At 50.4% G+C, this 20,778-nt stretch overlaps 1 protein-coding gene across 5 annotated transcripts in view; it reads left to right on the top strand.

Moving 5' to 3' along the window:
- Positions 1-20,778, top strand: part of RGS12 (regulator of G protein signaling 12) — a 119,061-nt gene that overhangs the window by 24,261 nt on the left and 74,022 nt on the right. For all 5 annotated transcript variants that reach the window (XR_005987305.1, XR_005987304.1, XM_041752003.1 and 2 more), the window contains exons 2-3: positions 2,751-4,731; positions 18,658-18,774. Coding sequence is in view for 3 of the 5 variants with exons in the window: in XM_041752003.1 (XP_041607937.1) it covers positions 2,851-4,731; positions 18,658-18,774 (1,998 nt within the window). In the remaining 2 variants the exon portion in view is untranslated. The remainder of the gene's footprint in view (positions 1-2,750; positions 4,732-18,657; positions 18,775-20,778) is intronic.

The following is a 20,778-nucleotide window of genomic DNA, read 5'->3' as shown; positions in this document are numbered from 1 at the left end:
TGAATTAGAAACAGTTTTTAATCAATAGAGGAATGTGACTGTAAGAATCCAGTAGAAATATTTGGGTAAGTCACATAGAAGACTGTTGCTTGGTGTTACATCGTACAGTGCTAGAACTCTGGTGTTTGGGTGAATTACAAAATAATTCTGCATGTAAAATTGGGAAATCATTAATTTCATACAGGCAGTACCTGTTGTTTGGCAGAGACAGCCAGCAGTCTTCTCTCACTGGAGGAAGGCAGCAGGGCGTCATCAACCCCTGCCCTGGGAGGGGTCATGGTGATGGGTGGCACAGGTAGACAGGCATAGTGGCCCTTGCATCTGTGTGCTCCTCCTCGCCAGTAGGGTGATGCCCCTGGCACGACTTTCTGTGGCCACGGAAGCAAACTCGGAGGCTTGGAACAACACAACTTTATTCTCTCACAGCTCTGGGTGATAAGTCCACAGTCAGTCTCACCTGCTACAGTCACAATGTCGTGGGACCGTTCCTTCTGGAGGCCCTAGGGGAGGGTCTGTTTTCCTCACCTTTTGTGGCTTCTAGGGGTGCCCCGATTGGGAGCTGTGTGGCCCTTCCTTTACCTTCATAGCCTGCCACTCTGATCTCCACTTCTCTCTAACCCTGACCCTCCTGCCTCCCTCTGATCAGGACCCTGTGACTCCAGGGGCTGCTCAGATCAACCAGGATAACCTTCTGTGTCAGGAGCCTTCACCTGAACATGCCTGCGAGGTCTCTTTGGTGGGAGGCTACTTCCCAGTTCCCTGGGGGTGAGGCATATTTGGTGGGGGAGCATCATTCAGCGTGGAAGTGGCCTGGTGAGGAGACCCTGAACACTATTCTTGGCCAACTTTAATAGATGATTTTAATGATGAATATCAAGTAGTTAAATGTCCAGTCATAATACTTAAGTGATTCTTGTATCACCACTTAGATATTAAACAGTATGGTAATTTAGAAATACTTTGTTCTTTTATCACTCTTAGCCATCGGGGTGATTTTGTTCAAATCCACATCTTGCACACTGTGTCCTCTCTTCTGTCCCTGCCTCCACTGGTGGGGCCACCCTGGAGCACACCCTTCAGTTCCTGTAGCTTCTTCTGTCATGCGTGGGTGGGCATTACTTGAGATTAAGCTTCTGTGACTGCAGACCTTTCCCAAGATGAAGAATTGATCCTAACAACTTTAGAACAATTATTTTAAAAATGTACTTTCCTTAAGAAACATGATCTCTATACTGTTTTGGGTCTTCACAACATGATTTGCTGTATTGTTTTTTAAAGTGATCTTTGAAGGGTTTTGTACAGCAGGAGTTCCGCAGTGGGACCAGGCTGTTCCCTGAGAGGCCTGTGCTGCACTGGGCCTGGGCAGGTGTCCAGGAAGTGTTCCCACTCCTCAGCTGTACCCCCCCTGCCTGTGCCAGACCCCTTCTTCCTGAGGGTCTGCAGTTTGGGCTGAGCCAGGGGCAAGGGCCTGAAAGGACCAGCCCCAGCGAGCCCTGTTCTATGTCCCTAACAAGCCACCCTGGCTAACAAGACCCCACACGTGTTGTCACAACACACTGCTGGGAATGGAGCACATCCCACCTGAGTCCCAGGGAGAGGATGCTGGAAGCTGGCACCTGATTCCTCTGGACTTCGTCCCCCTAACTTCTTGACCCCATACCTCTCCCTTGGCCAACTCCCTGGGATCAGTCCCAGCCATGAGCACAACTGTATTCTAGGTCCTGTGTGTCCTCCTAATGAGTCATGGAACTGGGATGGTCCTGGGACCCTGACACAGGTTTGTTTTTGATGACAACCAAGGATGAAGTCATCCCCGGAACAATTAAATTATATTCCTTTGCTCTTTTTTTTTTTTTAATGTTTTTTAAAGATTTTATTTATTCATGAGAGAGAGAGAGAGGCAGAGACACAGGCAGAGGGAGAAACAGGCTCCATGCAGGGAGCCTGATGTGGGACTTGATCCCTGGACTCCAGGATCACACCCTGGGCTGAAGGCGGCGCTGAACCGCTGAGCCACCCAGGCTGCCCTCCTTTGCTCTTTTGGTGGTTTTAACTGTTCTATCCGGTGGCCTCTGTAGTTGACTGAGGCGATTTCAGACTAATGCGGTTTTCCCACATGGTACCTTGTTCAGAAGAAATTAATTGAGGGAGGAAAAATATGAGAGAATATAAGTTGACTCTTTCCTGATTGATTGCTGCTTGTGATGGAGGAATTTGTGATCAGATAGGCGCCTTTCTACCCCAGGTCTGTAGCCAGCACTGCTTCTCACTCTGCCTCTGCGTCTCAGATTAAAGTGCAGGTAGGGATGTGCTGGATCTGCAGAAGGGCACGAGAGCCCCATTGTGCCCATTTCCAGGCGCTGCCAGGCTACTGGTCTTCTGATCACACTTGGAATGGTAAGGGTTTTGAGGTGTCTTTCCTTTCTGCCCAGCCCGGCAGGAGAAGGCAGGAGAAGCTTCTGCTGCAGCCCTGGATCCCTCAAACCTAAGGTGGGAGTAACGTCACATCAGTGTTGCAAAGGGTGTTGGTTCTGGGAAACACAGTCTGCTCCGGAGGGAAATTTCTTAGGCTGACTTTATGGTTTACCATATGTAGAGACTGCCTTTCCTTCCTTTGGACATTTATGTGTTAACCAGACACTCTTTCTATGATGGTTTTTGTTATGAGTTATCTTTTTATGTTTAGGTGATATGGGTAAGCAATGGAAATATGGGATCTAGAATAACAAGCTATTTATTGTCTTCCTTAGGGCATTATTTCAAGAAAAAGTGCAGTAGCACCCAGCATTCCCTGAACTATGGATCCCCTGCAGTGAAGAATGATGCCCTTGGTATTGCAAGCACATCGAGATGTATAGAGCAGGGGACACAGTGGAGCGTCCACTTCATGGGCAGGCGCCCCCTCGCATTAGGAGTGTGGAAGTGGCCAGAGGAAGAACGGGGTACGGATTTACCCTTTCTGGTCAGGCGCCTTGTGTGCTCAGCTGTGTCATGAGAGGGAGCCCTGCAGATTTTGTGGGCCTCCGTGCTGGTGATCAGATATTTGCTGTCAATGAAATCAATGTGAAGAAAGCGTCCCATGAGGATGTAGTGAAATTAATTGGGAAATGTTCTGGTGTCCTGCACATGGTGATTGGTGAAGGCATTGGCCACGTGGAGTCCTGTTCCAGTGATGAAGAGATTGGATTTTATGAAGGAAAAGGCTGGCTGAAGCCCAAGCTTGATTCTAAAGCCTTAGGTATAAATAGAGCAGAGCGAGTTGTTGAAGAAATGCAGTCCGGTGGAATTCTCAGTATGATCTTTGAAAATCCTAGTCTTCGTGCGAGCAATTCAGAGCCCTTGAAATTGAAACAAAGATCCCTTTCAGAGTCAGCCACTGCGCGATTTGACCTTGGACGTGAAAGTATAAGTCATCCAAATCCTGGCCTGCTTTCTAAGGAGGAAATATCAAAAATGATTAATGATGATTCAGTTTTCAGTATCGGACCTGAGAATCATGAAGATTTTGTAGTAGACGCAAGTATTTTAAACGTTGCCATGGTCGTAGGCTACTTAGGTTCCATCGAACTTCCTTCCACAAGCTGCAACCTTGAGTCGGACAGTTTACAGGCCATCCGTGGCTGCCTGCGGCGCTTGCGGGCTGAGCAGAAAATCCACTCCCTGGTGACGATGCGGGTCCTGCACGACCGTGTGCAGCTCTGTACTGACCAGGCGGCTGTTCTGGCCGAGTACCCGGCTGAGAAGCTGGCCTTCAGTGCTGTGTGCCCAGATGACAGGAGGCTCTTTGGGCTCGTGACCATGCAGACCAGTGACGATGGGAGTCTGGCTCATGAGGATGAGGGTGCCTTGCGAACTTCCTGCCACGTGTTCATGGTGGATCCAGACTTGTTCAATCACAAGATCCATCAGGGCATTGCTCGGCGGTTTGGGTTTGAGTGCACGGCCGACCCCGACACCAACGGCTGCCTTGAGTTCCCAGCATCCTCTCTCCCTGTCCTCCAGTTTGTCTCCGTGCTGTACAGAGACATGGGCGAGCTGATCGAGGGAGTCCGGGCCCGGGCCTTTGTGGACGGGGATGCGGATGCCCACCAGAACACCAGCACCAGCAGCAACAGTGACAGTGGCATTGGCAACTTCCACCAGGAGGAGCGAAGCAGCCGAGTGCTTGTGGTTGACCTGGGCGCCAGCTCTAGCAGGCACGGCCCCAGCAACAGTGGCTGGGAGGGTGCCGGTGGGAGGAGCTCCCAGCCTTGGGGTGCCCCCTGGAATGGGGCCTTTTGCCACGACCCCGAAGGGGGCCCCCTGTTTGAGGCCTCTCCACAGGCTGACAGGTGCCGGGACTTCAGTAAGCACTTAGGGTCCACTTCTCACGGAGAGGCTCCCCCTGCCCCCTTGCGGAGTTCAGTGCCGCCTTCCAAGAGGGGTGCCGTGGGCCACGGCGGTAGTTTTGGCCAGCGGTGGCTTCCAGTCCACGTCCTGCAGGAGTGGCAGTGCGGACACGCCAGTGACCAGGAGTCTTACACAGACTCCACCGATGGGTGGTCTAGTGTCAACTGCGGCACGCTGCCCCCTCCCATGAGCAAGATTCCCGCCGACCGCTACAGGGTGGAGGGCAGCTTGGCACAGCCCCCCCTGAGCACCCAGAAAAGGGACTGGTCCAGGAAGGCCTTCGGGATGCAAAACATTTTCGGTCCCCATCGACAAGTTAGAAAGACTAAGGAAGACAAAAAGGTAAGCCTGTTAGATGTGATTTGGTAAAACGGAGCTGGATATCGTTAACTCAGTCACTGATGGCATGATACATGCTAGTTGACAAGTGTCTAGTCCCGCTTTTCTCCTGTTGCCCTTGGGCCCTGCCTCTGTTGGCCCTGCAGGACGTCTTTTGCTTATGTGCGGTGGGCTCTGTCCTGCCCGGGAGCCCTCTAGGTACTGCCCCCTCTCTGGCAGGTCCTGTGCAGAGCAGATAATGGAGGAGGGACATCACTTCTCACAGCCAGGCTGAGGCCCTCCTCCCTCCCTCCCTCCTGCCCTTTCGTACTGCTGGTGCCTAGGAGGGTCCTATCCATGGGCCCCTTTGGAGCCCATTTCATCCCACCCTTTTGAGATGAGAAAATTCTTGAAGCACAGATACTGTTGATCTCAGGACAGGTCACTTCCCAGGGTGTGGATCCTTGCTCTGTTTACTTCATCTGGAAAATCCTGTTATGAAAAAAATGCCAGCTGAACTCAGCAGTGGGCTGGTGGCTTGTGCTCCTTATTCACTGAAGGTGCCTATCAAATGGTAAGGGACCATGCTTGGTGCAGCAGTGCTTTGAACATCTCACACCTGTCCATGTCCCTTTGGGGCCTTTGCCTTTCCCACTAGGAGCTCAGTTTGGAGCATGAGGGCGGGCGTTAGCATGTAGGACTTTCCTTGGCAGAGGGGTGGCCAGTGGCACTGGAGGGACAGGCTGAGCTGCTGTGTGGCCAGCGCCCAGTGAATGACCCAGTGAGATCACCAGTGGAATGGTGCCTGGCTTGGGTTGTCTCCAAGGGACTTTTCTCAGAGGACTTTTCATGATTTAATTTTTTTTAATTTATTTTTTTTAGAGATTTATTTATTTATTTATTCATGAGAGACAGAGAGAGAGAGAGAGGCAGAGAACACAGGCAGAGGGAGAAGCAGGCTCCATGCAGGGAGCCCCACGTGGGACTCGATCCTGGGTCTCCAGGATCACACCCTGGGCAGCAGGCGGCGCTAAACTGCTGCACCACCAGGGCTGCCCTTCATGATTTTAAAGTATCTTTTCTGCATGTGTTCACATTTCTGTTCTTGATAGCCAAGAGTCTCACAAGGAGATCCTTCTGCTGGCTGGTGAGGATGGGGTTGGGGAAACAGGAGAGCTGAGGGGCTGTTCAGCGAATATTCTGTTCATGCCTGCACCCTTCCTAGTAGTTTCCTAGTCATAGTAGTTTCCACTGTACAACACACTAAAGATTTAGAGATGGAGGAGAGGTCAGACCCCCTGGCTTTCCCTCTCCCAATGGCCATGATCACATTTTGAAGAGTCTAAGGGTAGATTTTTGTCCTTATAAACAGTTGTAATTGTGTGGGTTTTTGACTCAGTTCCTAAACTGCTGTTGCCAGATGTTCTATTGTCATGTGCACCTGTTCTCTTGTCCCTTGGCTGAGCCACACATGGCCTGGGTTCTTGGGGCGATCCCCCCCACCCACATCCTTCTCGTCTGCTCCAGCCAGCCAGACTGTGGCATGGATGCTTCACACTTGAGCCTCCTTCTGGGGTTGGGGGTGGGGAGGTTCCAGCAGCGCATCCTTCCCTATTGCTGTGGTAGGCTAAGGAAGGAGGGCCCGAAAGGTGGTAAATGTTATCTGAAATTGGAAAATTCACCACCTCTTTGAATGCATATCCTACAAATGTGTCTCCACTGGTGGTGTATAAGTGAATTTTTGCACTGGGGGAAGGAAAGGGTGTTTACGTGGCTCTCTGCAGGTCAGGTGTACCCCTGGTCATTCTGGGTGGAAGCCCTGTGTGTGCGCTGCAGGGCTCTCTGCTGTCTTAGACTGCACCCAGTGGGGTTCCAACCTCAGGGCACCTGCGAAGAGGGGGTGCTACAGCCCCTGTTCTGCAAGTGACGTAGCCAAGTTTTGAGGCTTAACAGTCAGGATTAAGCAGGGTCATGGTTCAAACCTTGGATTTCTTCTTTTTGTTAAAGATTTAATTTTTTTTTTAAAGATTTTATTTATTCATGAGAGACACACACACAGAGACAGAGACACAGGCAGAGGAAGAAGCAGGCTCCATACAGGGAGCCCGACGTGGGACTTGATCCTGGGTCCCCAGGATCACACCCTGAGCTGAAGGCAGTGCTAAACCGCTGAGCCACCTGGGCTGCCCAAGATTTAATTTTTTAGGGGAGTTTTAGGTTTACAGTAACATTAAGAAGGTGCAGAGATTCCCCGTATACCCTTTGCCCACACACGTGCACAGCCTCCTTGACTATCCGCATCCCCACCGGGGAGTACCCGGTACTGATACCATCATCACCCAGAGTTCATAGCTCAGTTCCAGGTCCCTGTCGGTGTTGTGTGTCCGTTGGCTTGGACCACTGCGGAATGACAGGTGTCTACCCCTGTGGTATCACACAGAGGAGCTTTGCTGCCCTAAACACCCTCGTGCTCCCCCGGGGTCCTCCTTCCCAACCCCAGCCCCTGGCACCCACTGGTCTCCTTCCTGTCCCCCATCGTCGCTCTGTTTTTCCAGAATGTGCTGCAGAGGGACTCCTACAGCACACAGCCTTTGCTGACTGGCTTCTTCCTCTTTGTGACGTGCACCTGAGGCTCCTCCAGGCCCTTTTGTGCCTTGATAGCTTGTTTCTGTTTAACGCTGAATAATCCACCATCTAGATGGACACAGCTTATTCCTTCATCACCAGCTAAGGACATCCTGGTTCCTTCTGAGTTTGGGGAATTATGAACAAAGCTGCTGTTAATATCTGTGTGTAGGGTTTTGTGTGGACAAGTTTTCAGCTCCTTTGGGTAAATGCCAAGCAGCTTCATTGCTGGATCAGATAGTAAATGTTTAGTTTGGTAAGAAACTGACAGACCATCTCCCAGAGCATCTGCACCGGTGATTCTGCGTCCCCAGCGTGGTGAGCAGGAGCTCCTGTGGCTCTGTGTCCTCGCCAGCACGTGCTGTGGTGGGGGGCCCAGATCTGGCCGTTCTGACAGGTGTGTAGTGGTATCTCACTCTTATTTTAATTTGCAGCTCCTTGATGAGGTAGGATGCCATCATATCCTTCCCTGTCATATTCTTGCAGTCTGTGGCTTGTCTTATTCTCTTGACATGGTCTTTCCCAGAGCAGAACTTCTTAGTTTTATTTTTTTAATATTTTATTTTTTTATTTATTCATGAGAGAGAGAGAGAGAGAGAGAGAGGCAGAGACATAGGCAGAGGGAGAAGCAGGCTCCATGCAGGGAGCCCGACGTGGGACTCGATCCTGGGTCTCCAGGATCAAGCCCTGAGCCAAAAGCAGGCGGCTAAACCGCTGAGCCACCTGGGCTGCCCCGAACTTCTTAGTTTTAGTGAAGCCCAGGTGATGAGTTCTCTCTCTCATGAATCATGCCTTCGGCGGTATATCTGAAAAGGCCTCATCAAGCCCACGATCATCTAGCTTTTCTCCTGTGTCATCTTCAAGTTTTATATAAATTTTTTATTTCACATTGAGGTGTATGATCCATTTGAGGTTAATTTCTGTTAAGGGTATACGGTCTGGGTCTAGATTTATTTTTCTGTGTAGGGATGTCCCATGACTCCTGCACCATTTGTTGAAGATGCTGTCTTTGCTTGCTTGTGTTGCCTTTGTTCCTTTGTCAGAGATCAGTGATGATATTTATGAGGGTCTCAGGCTTCTTTTTGATGTTCTTTCACCTTGAACACAAGTGTAGTGAGAAGGAGGGCCTGGCTGGTAGGACTTAGGCTGTAACAGAGGAGGACATGCGGCGGTGGAGTTGGGGTGTCTCTTGTGCTGGGAGATAACAGGAAGGTGCTCACCAGTGTACTGTGGACCCAGGTAGGAATTCTGTGAGCCCGTCAGGTGGGTATCGTTCTTTTTATTTTACTGACAAGGAAAGTCAGGTTTATATGCGTCAGAGGACCAAGGAAATGCTGAGACTCAGACTCCCTGGGTCTGTCTGGCTTCCTTCATTAGACTAGTTTGGATGACCTGTTCCTTTGGTAACGGTGATGGGACACCCAGTTCATCTAAAAATAAGGAGTGGTGAATGGTGTTTTATTGGATTCCTACTAAAATCTCTTGAAGTTTATCAGTTAATTTTTACTTTGCTCCATGGATTCTCCTGATTATTAGCTCAGCCTAATCTCACAGCCTCCCTTGCTGGAGCGGCAGAAGCTTCCAGAGATTGTGAGGTGGTCTTCTGGTGTCCCTCCTGGAGGCTTGTTGGGATGAGGAAGACAGGCCAGGAGGGATGAGGGAAGTGCCTGGGAGTGGGGAGAGAGTGAGAGGTGTTGGAAAGGGCACGTGGTGGGGTGCCATGCAGTGGAGGCCCCAGGTGACTCCCATTCTTCTGCATGGTAGCAGTGGCTCCAGTGACATGCTGTGCATGGGTCAGGGGACAGAAAACACACCAGGTTTGAGCAGAGAAACAGCGTGGAAAAGTGCAACATAGGCCAAAGATGGTGAGCTGCTAGGAGGAAGAGCCCTCTTGGACCCTGGGGCAGGCCTCACAGCAGTGGCGGGACAGGGGCCAGCTGGAGAGGCTGCCCCCCAAGGCCCCGCTGCTCTCTTGGAAACAGTGCAGGAACCCATTGGAATGCAGCCACTGTGGGACAGCCATCCCCAAGCACTCACTCACCACCTCCTGGAAGACAGTCCAGACCAGAGCAAGGTCCTGTTAGACCTTGACACCTCCCTCCCTCCTTGGCTGGCAGTGCCTCCATCAGGCCAGCAGGCCGTGAGAAGGCCACCCATATGAGCCGGGTGGCCACTCCCGCATTGCCCTTGGTGGAGTGGGGAGCATGTTTGAGCTTTTCCTACCCCCAAGCCCATCTCGATCCTCAGCTCTCCTGGAGCCAGTCTTGGTCACCTGTGCCTGAGGGCTGTTTCTTGTGGTTATAGGGCAGTGCTGGCCTTGGCAGCCTTGTGGCTCCTCTTCTTTGGGAGCCATATGGGGAGGGACATGCTACCTCCGCCTCAAGATGGCCTTTCCTGGTCTCTAGGTGCTGACGATGGCTCCCACACTGTGCTCCGCAGCTCTTTGTATGAGATGTGCCCTGTGAGTTCCTGGGTCGTACCTGTATGCAGTCTGTTAGCTCCACAGTGAAGGAGGAAGCTGACCCCCAGAAGTGCTCATCCAGGCCCATCTCTTCACTGTCCTCCTCTGCCACCGCTTTGGTTACAGCCTTAAGTGATTTCCCGCTTTGTTTACTTTGCTTTTTGCTGAGTATCTTAGGTACAAAAGGGAACGTATGACTAACAAAGGGATTGATGTGAAAGAAAACCCAAGACCTTGAGATGTGATCTGTATCTTCAAAAATGATCCCATTACATTTAATTTGAATTAAGGATATTTAATTCTGCTTCTTTGAAAACTGATATTCTAAAAATAATATTAATCAAAATATTTGGCTAAGTAGCACAATCCATATTCTTAAACTTCACACGTAATGGATTTTGGAAAAATTAAAAATGGAAATATGTTCATTATAAGACCATCTAAAGGATTTCTTATTGTTATTTTGAAATGAATTCATAAATATTTTTAAACTTCTCAGTTTCATTTTTAATATGGAAAATAAACAATAGGTGGATCCCACAGAAACAGAAGCTCTTTGGGATCAGCAGTACTTTGTATGAGGGTACAGGCATCCTGAGACCACAGTGTTTGAAGACAAGATGCCCTGGAGGCACTCACCGGTTTGCAGGACAGACTTTCAGGAGTGAGTCCTTTCCAAACTGGCAGTGTTGGTGGGCACCTAATAAATACCTTTTTGATTGAATACAATGAAAAAGTGCTGAAAAAAACACCGCAGACTACATGCACTCATTTAAAAGAAAGCAACATGAGTTAGCGAACATGGAGGGCAAGACAGGGTCACGCCTGTGGCCACCCCAGTGGCCGTATCTGCTGTGCTTGGGAGGGGGGTGTCAGCTGAGTCACACGGTGGCCTCTGCTGCAGGAGGCTGTCAGTGTCGTGGTGAGCCCCTGGGCCTCATGTGCAGCACACAGCCCCATGGCAGAGGCAGGAGGGTAGAGTAGTTAGCGCCATCTCTGCCTCAGGCAGTGGGGTCCATGTACCAGCCCCATGGAAAGCACCCCCAAGGCACAAGGAGAAAGGTCACCAAAATACATGTATTTAATATGATCCCATTTTTGTGTAAAAATGTCAACACCCCTCAAATGAACCTGTATGTTTTAAAGTGTGTACATATTTATATATAAATGTATAGAAACAAGTCAAAGGAAACGCTCCCTACTGAGCAGTTACCATGGGGGTGTAAGGGGAGATTGGGGATGGGTCCAGGACATTTTGGTTTTATCTTGTGTTACTTTGATTTTTTTATTACGGGAATAAGAACATATTTTAGTTGCTAAAAATCATTCCTTTGGAGAAAAAAATTGTTTTTCTGAATTCTGTTTAGTAAGAACCAAGTGAGGCATGGCGCTGGAAGCCGAAGCCATGTTTCTGTGGCATAGCTGGTGATGGGCTGGTCCCCAGGGGGCCGGGAGGGTACCTGGTTCAACAAACAGATCTCGTGCAGCCTTCCAGTACAATGAGAGGAAGTTTTAAAATAGATCTTAGAAAAAAAGAATCTGGAGGATACTGTATTTTCTGCACAGAGTGGCTTTGCCCATTAGCCTGTGGGAACCACGCCCCAGCACCGTGGCGTCACTTTCTGCCCCAGGTCGCCAGGCCAGGAAGCAGACGGGAAGCCAGGCCGGGCCAGCCGGCTGCTGCTGCTGGGCTGGTGGCTGGTGCTGAGGGGCCGGTGGAGGCAGCCCGGAGCCCCCGTGGAGGGGGGCATGTGGGTGGTTGGGGGGCTCAGGGAGGCAGGACCAGGTGCTGTGGAGGAGGTGGTGGGAGCACAGGGAGTGCCAGGACAGAGACAGAGCGCCCCCCACCCCCACTGTCCTGCCAGGGTTTCCTGTGCTTTCCAGGAAAAGTGAGAGTGTTCCAAGCGAGGTGGCCCCGTTCCCGCCAGAGTCAGGAGCTGGGGAGGCCGCAGCAGTAGCGTGTTCTGTCCTCCTGCCGCCCTCTCTGCCCGGCTCTATGAGGGGCTCAGCGCAGCCGGTGTCGGCTCAGATTTAGCCATGCACTGTCTGCCGCTGCGGCCCATTCATTTCCACCATGCGTGCACCGCCACACACACACGCACACACACACATGCTCTCGCTCACACTTTCACACACACTCTTTCACATGTGCATACATTCGCCCACACTTACACACTCACACCCATGCATTTTCATACTCTCACATTCACACTTTCTCTCACGCATTCACAGTTCTCACTAACAGTCTCATATCCACACATTCTCTCACACACACTTTCTCTTACGTATTCACACATGCACACTCTCTCACACACACATACACACACACTCTGAGCCATTGAGGAAATGGCAAGTGCTGCTCTTATGAGCATCCTGCACACATGTCCATCTCCGGCAATGCGTGTGAAGGGATTTCCCGGGGTCTGTCCAAAGAGTGCAATGGCCAGTCGGTAGCAGTGCTTGTTCATCTTTGCCAATAACTGCCAGGTGTTGAGTTTTTAGTATCCATATTTTAGTATCCAGCAGGTTTCTGGAGCAGCGACAGATTGGACTACTGACTTATAACAACCACACTTTTTCCTGGCACTCAGTCCTTGTCCCTGGACCATGGCAGTGTCAGACACGTCAGGTGTCACTCTACACGCACCAGGGTGGTACTGTAGGTGAGGAACCCTGAAAAGAGGAATCAGGGAGCTTATACACATGCTATACCCTCTTCCTCCTGGCTCTTTAAGCAAGTTGCCTTGGAGACAGAGGGGAGAACCCTGGGTTTTCCCTCCTACTCTTCGCAATGTAAATAATTATCTCTGGTAGGTTCTCCCCAGACATGCTCCCCCCTCAACTCTGAAATGGAAGGTCTTACCCTTTGGAGGTAAATCTCTCCTGAGTTTCCTGTTTGCTTCCTCGTAATTAAATCACCAAGTCCAAGACTGGGAGACTGTGGGTCAGGTTCCATGTCTCAGTTTCCCAACAGTCCCAGTCTGCTAAGCATGAGCACCCAGACTGCTCCACATTGTCTCCAGAACTTGCCAGAACTCACCCTGGCCAGGCTTCTTACTTTGTTGCCAATCTAGCGGATGTAAAATAATACTGCACTGTGGCCTTGCTTCAGGAAGGTGTGGATTCCTTGTGGGGAGAGATCCCCTCAAATCTATGCCTACTTTTCTCTTGGGTTGTCTTTTCTGCTTGGTCTGTCGGAGTTTTAGATACTGGCTGTTCATCCTGTGCTGATCATATTGCATGTATAGCTACACAGTTTGTGGCTTGTGTAGTTCACTTGCTTTGTGGGGTCTTCATGTCAACCATCTAGTCAATCTTTTCTTTATGATTTACAGTGTTGATGTAACACATTCATCACTACCCTGAGGTCAGGAAGATTCTTTTTTTTTTTTTCTAAAAAAAAAATCTTGGGATCCCTGGGTGGCGCAGCAGTTTGGCGCCTGCCTTTGGCCCAGGGCGCGATCCTGGAGACCCAGGATCGAATCCCGCATCGGGCTCCCGGTGCATGGAGCCTGCTTCTCCCTCTGCCTGTGTCTCTGCCTCTCTCTCTCTCTCTCTCTGTGACTATCATAAATAAATAATAATAAAAAAATTAAAAATAAATAAATAAAAAAAAATCTTTATGAGTAGAATAAGATAGCTGGCAAGTTCATTTTTTTCTTTCTCTGGATGACTTTGGAACTGCTGCTTGTTGCTAGAGCACTATAACCATCCTGCCGTGTGGCAGGCTCAGAGGTTCCTCAAAGAGGCTCAGCTGTGCCTCTTTGCATCACATGTTCACACGTTTGGGTCCATTTCTCAGTGCTCTACTCCTCACTGTCCACACCTCCAACAATACTTTACTTTTATAATTGTAGCTTTGTAATGAGTCTTTATATCTGATGCGCTGGATCTCCTTGCCTTATCTTGACTATTCTGAGCTTTGCTCTTTTATATAGATTTTACAGTGAGTTTGTAAATTGTCCAAAAATGCTACTGATGTTTTTGTTGCAGTTGTATTTTCATCTGTAGACCAATTTGGGAGAACTGACATCTTTAGAGTATTGGGTCTTCCTATCCATGAAAATGGTATTATTTCTCTCCATTTATTTATTTAGGCTTTATTTTCTTGCAGTAAAAATTTATAACTCCCTTTATAAACATCTTTAATCAGATTTATTTTTAGAGTCTCCCTTTTTTTTTTTTTAAGATTTTATTTATTTATTCACAAGTGACACACACACAGAGAGGCAGAGACATAGGCAGAGGGAGGAGAAGGAGGCTCCATGCAGGGAGCCTGATTTAGGACTCGATTCCGGGACCCTGGGATTGAGCCCTGAGCCGAAAGCAGATTGTTAACTACTGAGCCACCCAGGCATCCCTTAGAGTCTCCCTTTTGCAATAAGCTTTGGGACATTGGCGTCTGTGTCCCCCCCCCTCCCCAAGCTCTGCCCCCAGGGGTCCTGGGGAGTGGCTAGAGGGGAGGAGGAGGGTCCTGCCTCTCCCTGCTTGCTCCCTGCATGTTGCCATGGCAACGCTCCTCCCTGGGCTGGGCAGTCCTCTCCCCTGCCAGCCCTGAGCTCAGTTATCAGCTCCTCTGGCTCCATTGTGGCTGCACCCCACCCCTCTCCCCCAAGTCTGGGTCCTATCTGGCTGCTGTGTTTAAATCCCTCCCTCTTCTTCTGGTCTTTGTGCCAGCCCTGGGGGTGTAGTCACTTCCCGGTGGCTGTCTCTGACTTCTTAGGGTCTCTGCCTTTCCAGGTCTCTGATGCCTAGTTAACTGTTCCTTCTAGGAAATTCTCCCTGTGAAAACAACTGGTGTGGTCTTGCTTTCTGACTAGACTCTGCCTGACACACCAGGAACAGTAAGTATGTCAGCTGGAAGTCTTACTCCTTAAATTCTCTGTGTTCTCTCATTTTAGAAAAACCTTCAGATACTCTGGTCTCTATTTTGAACTAAACAGTTTTCTTTGTTAGAGTCTACTTTTTTAGTAAGTGCTTACTGAGCACCTACTACATACTGGGCCCCATGGGAGGGATGGAGGCGTAATATGAGCGGGACAGGCATAGCTCTAGTTCTAACTGTAACTAAAAAATGACTAGTCAGGGCTTGCTCCAGGCCCCCTCTGGGTCACCCTGAGCAGGTGTTTCACTGGCTACCGTGTTCTCCTGTGGAGATCGAGGTGGTTGGACTGGCTAGTCTGAGTCACTGCTGGTGCTGAAATGAGCCGCCTAACTCAGTGGCTCTGTGGGATGGATCAGCCTTGGTGCTAAGTGGCTGGGGCAGTTTGGTACCCCAGGTGATGGCGTTCTGCTCTCCCCCCACCCCCTGCCCCATTTCCACCCTGGAGAGAACTGACACCTCTCAGCCTCCCTGAGGTACCCACCCCCACTTATAGTTTGAGGTGACAGGAACCAGGGGGGTTGTTTCTCCCAAGTCCTACGCAGGGTCCAGGTGCATGGGAGGGCCCTCTGGTTCCTCTGGAAACCCAGCCGCACGCCCTGACTCTGGCTCTGGCTCTGGCTCCGGCTCAGCTGCTGGTGGTCAGGCCATGTTCTCCATGCCTGGAGCTGGGGCGAGACAGTCTGCTCCCCGGGCTGGACCATGGCCACGTGGCAGTGACAGTGACAGTGTGTCCCCGCATGACCCCTGGCCTCCTGCAGCAAGTGTGCAGAGTTGTTAGCAACAGCAACCGAGGAAGGAGATGCAGGTGGAGAAGGGCTTCCATGCAGGCTGTTACACCCTTGTTCGGAGTGTGTGGGGACCATGAGTTACTTAGTGCCGGGGGTGCTGAGTCATTGGTGAGCTTCTGAGTTTGTTACGGTAAGAACTACATTAAGAACTCCAGTGGCTGGCCCAGCCTGCATGTCCTCACCTCCTGAGCATCACAGTGACACCGTGTTCTTAGCACAAAGCCACATGCTCGTTACCCCCACCCGCAAAATAAAAATACGGAATCACAAGTACATGATTTGTACACAGGGTTCGTCTTGTGCATATTTGGAGCCTTCTTTGGTTTGGGAGCAAAGAGCATTGGGCTGCAGAGAAGGCGTTTGGATGGCTGCCAGGCTTCCTCTGCCTGCAAGCCACTGGGTCCTGCTGCTGGGCTCATAGGCCCCTAGACAATTTGTTCTCAGCCTTTCTTCCAGCATTGTGCTGGGCAGTAGGTATTCAGAGGACAAGGGCCCTGCTTCCTGGGGGAACTTGTGCTAACAGGTGGGGAGAGAAGGCGCAGCCTCAGAGGAGGACTTCTCAGAGGGGGACCCCAGGGCAGCTCCTCAGGCAGTGCAGTTAGGGGTGGCCTCGGGTTGAGGGCTGAAGGGCGGGGAGAACAGGCACCTGGCCCAGCGGAGTCTGGATGGCAGGGACCAGGCCTTGCCAGTAGTGCAGCAGCCTCTGAAGGGCTGAGCAGGGGCTACTAGGCAGATGTGCAGGGAGCCTGCTACTCAAGTAACCTGCTAGCAAGGGTTCTCTCTGAACTCTTGTTGGGATATTCAGGTTTGATGAGTGTAGTGGGATGTTTTATTACCAGTTCTGAAGACCTGTGTGCTGCTGCTGATGACGATGGTACTTCTGGGACAGGGAGCCTTGGGCATCTCTGCCTTTTTCTTCAGGCCTACCTATTGTCCTGTTCCTGAGACAGTCCCTTCTTCCCCCTCCCTCTCCCTCCACCTTTCACCCTCTCTCCCCCACTCCCTAGCTCTCCCCCTCCCTCCTCTTCCTTCCCCCAATCCCTGCACCCCTTTCTCTTTTTGTACTACTGCTCCCTGCTAGGTTCGGTTCTTTCTGCTCACCGCTGCAACAGGTTGCCCTTTCCTGAGCTTGCACACTCTATTTCAGAAGACTTTGCTGAAGTACCCCTGCCAGTGCTGTCTGCAGCCTGGCTTTGCCCTGTCTGTTCCAGGGCTCTGTTGGGCCTGACCTCTGCTCAGCCTGGTTTCCTCCTCTAGTGGTCCTGGCCTGGAGTCTTCAGCACCATCCTGGACTTGCAGTCCACGGTGTGGCCTCCAGGGGCCTCTGGTTTCTTCTAGACTGGGAAGCGTTCAAGTAGCCCGCAGCTGCTCTGTTGCCATCTTCAAGTAGCCTCAGGAGGACTGAGAGATCGTGAGTTCCTTGGAGTCCAGAGACCTGTCTGAGCTTGTCTTGGGTGCCCTGTGGCCCTGTGCATGTGGTTGGTGTTTAAGAAGCACTTGTGGAGAGCCCTGTGGCAACGCAGAGCAAAGGAAATGAAGGTGGTTTCCCTTGGCACCTACGTTACTTTTTAATAAAAATTGAGAGATTAGGGCAGCCTGGGTGGATCGGCGGTTTAGCGCTGCCTTCGGCCCAGGGTGTGATCCTGGAGACCTGGGATCGAGTCCCATGTTGGGTTCCCAGCATGGAGCCTGCTTCTCCCTCTGCCTGTGTCTTTGCCTCTCTCTCTCTCTCTCTCTCTCTCTGCCTCTCATGAATAAATAAATAAAATCTTTAAAAAAAAGAAATTGAGAGATTAGGGATGCCTGGGTTGCTCAGTGGTTAAGCCTCTGCATTTGGCTCAGGTTGTGATCCCAGGGTCCTTGGATCAAGTCCTGCACTGGGATCCAAAGGGAGCCTGCTTCTCCCTCTGCCTATGTCTCTGCCTTTCTCTGTGTGTCTCCCATGAATAGATAAATAAAATATTTTTAAAGAATCAAGAGATTAAAAATAATGTGCTTGTTGCTCCCATTTAGGCCCCAGTGATTCAGGGGGTGGAGGTGAGAGGTTGGGGTCTGGGTGTGAGTGCAAAGGCAGAGAGTGAGGGAAGCAGCCAATAGGTGTGCGGAAGGCAGGGGGAGGCCAGAAGGGGCAGGAGGAAGAAGCCGTGGGTCAGGCCTACCCCCACCCTGAAGGCCCTTGGCCTGAGGTCCCAGACAAGGAGGAGCAAGCAAAAGAAAAGTGGTCATGTGCCCGAGGGCCCCTCGGGTCAGGCATGTCATGGGACAGCAGTCTGGGGGTTGTGTTCTTCCCCCACGCAGCCAAGTGGCCTAGGTGTGGGGGACAGAGAAGGGTAGTGGGGTGGGGTGTGTGGGTGAGGGTTGTGTGGCACTGAGACACGGCCGGTGGAGCTCTACCCGGCAGTGCCACAAGGCTGCCCCCTTCTGCAGGACGCCCAAGGGTCTCACACGGGAGAAGAACAGACATCTGGAGAGCCTCATAGTCCTTAGAAAACGTGAACTTCCTTTATGGCTGAAATTGGTCACTTAGGATTTCAAGTACCCAGGAAATCAGAGATTTTCAGCTGTGATGCTTTTTATATTAAAAATGTGATGCCTTATTTGTTGGACCCAAATCACATTTGGGGAAGTGTCCAGCATAATGACAGTGAATTAATTCTGATCATTTCTCAGAGAAAGAACAAGACCAGTTATTTCATGCACCTGAATTGCTTTGGTCTTCAGACACCAGCTGAATGTCTAGGGATTCTTTAATTTCCTAAAATGCTTGTAAAATTATGTAAAGTCATAATCTTTATTTTAATAGTTATTTCTCTCCCCACACACTTCATCCTTTCCCAAATATCCACGTTGTTTTTCATTTGCTCTTGGTACTGGCCTTTGGAGGCCAGCAGGCAGGACCCTGGCTTGTAGTCATGGGGTGTGAGGCCAGGGTTGTCCTCTGGGTACAAATCTTAAGTGGCAGGGCAAACACGTGGAAGTCCTGGGGTGACTTTTGTTTTCAACTTTGGATTTTTCTTGTGGTGACACATGCATAGCATGACATCGACCCCGGGTGATGCTCCAGTCTTGCTTTCCTCTGCTCCCCAGTGCCCTCTCCTCTCTGGGGTCCCCTCTCTGGGTGGTGTGCCTAGCAGAACTCCGCAACTCTTCCCAAGAAGGTAATGTGATCTGTTTTTTTCCTTTGTGTTTAGGGCTCAAAATTTGGGCGGGGAATCGGACTCACTCAGACTTCTCAACGCACCTCTGCCCGGAGATCATTTGGAAGATCCAAGAGATTTAGTATCACTCGCTCCCTTGATGATCTCGAGGTATTTGATTTTAATTTTTCTCTTTTCTTTGTCAGGTTTTTACAAATGAACATCTACCGTGCAGATAAATTGGAATCTTTCTGAATCCCACCCTAATCCTGCTCCCCTCCCTCTGTCTTGGTAACTGTGATCACCAGTTGCGGGGAGGGTAATGGGAGACTTCTACTGCATAGCCAGGCCTTCCCTACCCCTGCCCATATTGCTGCCTTCCCTGCCTCTGCCTACATCTGCAGAGCATTGCAGTGGCTTTTGCTCTGTCTTCTGTGTGGCCAGCATGCCTGTAAACACTTTACAGATGTGAGCTTGGCTCACCCCTTACAAGAATGCTGAGGAAGGTGGGGCAGCCCAGGTGGCTCAGCGGTTTAGCGCCACCTTCAGCCCAGGGCCTGACCCTGGAGACCCGGGATCGAGTCCCATGTCGGGCTCCTTGCATTGGGCCTGCTTCTCCCTCTGCCTGTGCCTCTGCCACGTGCTCTTTTTCTCTCTGTGTCTCTCATGAATAAATAAATAAAATCTTAAAAAAAAAAAAATTCTGGGATCCCTGGGTGGCGCAGCGGTTTGGCGCCTACCTTTGGCCCAGGGCGCGATCCTGGAGACCCGGGATCGAATCCCACATCGGGCTCCCGGTGCATGGGGCCTGCTTCTCCCTCTGCCTGTGTCTCTGCCTCTCTCTCTCTCTCTCTCTGTGACTATCCTAAATAAATAAATAAATAAATAAATAAATAAATAATACCTTTAAAAAAAAATTCTGAGGAAGGGCTTCTCATGGTCCCCTCTTTATTTTATTTTTTTAAGTATTTTATTTATTTATTCATGAGAGGCATACAAAAAGAGAGAGAGGCAGAGGCATAGGCAGAGGGAAAGCAGGCTACATGCAGGGAGCCTGACATGGGACTTGATCCCGGGTCTCCAGGATCACGCCCTGGGCTGAAGGTGGCGCTAAACCGCTGAGCCACCCAGGCGTCTCCAAGTTCTTTGCTTTTATCTATAGTTCTTAAAAAAAATAAACAGACTTTCCTTTCAGAGCCATTCTAGGTCTATAGAAGGACATGGCAGAAGGCAGAGAGCACCCCGTGCTCCGCATTGGCACCGCCACGGTGCCTGGGATGCTGATGGGCCAGTGTGGATGCGTTCTTGTTAGGCCCCACTCTCTGGGCCGTACATTCAAGGCCTGTGAACAGGTGTATGGTGTCACATGTGGTCTCTCACTGCCCTGAGAACCTCCCTTTCCCCGCTGAACCCTTGGCAGCCCCGGATCCTTCTGTGGTTCGTTGTGTGTTCTCATACTTTACACAGATGCACCTGTACCATGTCTTACTGTGCCACCTTTAATACACTGCCTGATGCCTTCAAGTCTGACCCTCATGGCTTTAGTCCCAGTGTGGCACTTGTTCCACTTGTTCCACTGTGAACGTGCTAGTGCTGTTGACAGGCACCTGGTGGGAAGAGGGGAAACCCTCTCCCTCTGGGTGGGGTGCTGGGTAACAGAGTGGCTACTCCCACACAGGCTCTGGTCACCCCTCCTCTCTGGCACCAAGTGCCGTCAGACTAGATTTTTCCCATTTTAGTGGAAGGGCAGCTTGTTTTTCTTTGCATTTCACTGATGATGTGCGTGGCCAAGTGGTCCACTGTGGGCTCTCTGGCCAGTCAGGTTTTCTCTGTTATGAATTAGCAGTCTGTTCATATCCTTTTCCTATTTTACTAAAAAAGATTTTGTAGTACTTCTTTATATATTATTCTGGATATGGGTCCTTTGTCAAATAAATGTTTTGAAAAAATTTTTGTGGCTTATTTCTACATTTGTTTAGGGTGTCATTGGTTACACATATATTTAATTGGAGTAAACTGGTTACAGCATAAAATTCATCATTGTTAAGTGCCTGGTTCAGTGGCATGACACATATCACAGTGTTGGGCAGCTGTCCCCCCTGCCCCACATCCCCAGCACTCTTCCTCTTGTAACGTGGAAACTGTCCTCCTGAATCCCTGGCTCTCCATCCCCCT

The sequence above is a fragment of the Vulpes lagopus genome, chromosome 4, assembly GCF_018345385.1.
Source record: "Vulpes lagopus strain Blue_001 chromosome 4, ASM1834538v1, whole genome shotgun sequence".
Taxonomy (NCBI): domain Eukaryota; kingdom Metazoa; phylum Chordata; class Mammalia; order Carnivora; family Canidae; genus Vulpes; species Vulpes lagopus.
This window is presented reverse-complemented; position numbering and strand designations above follow the sequence as displayed.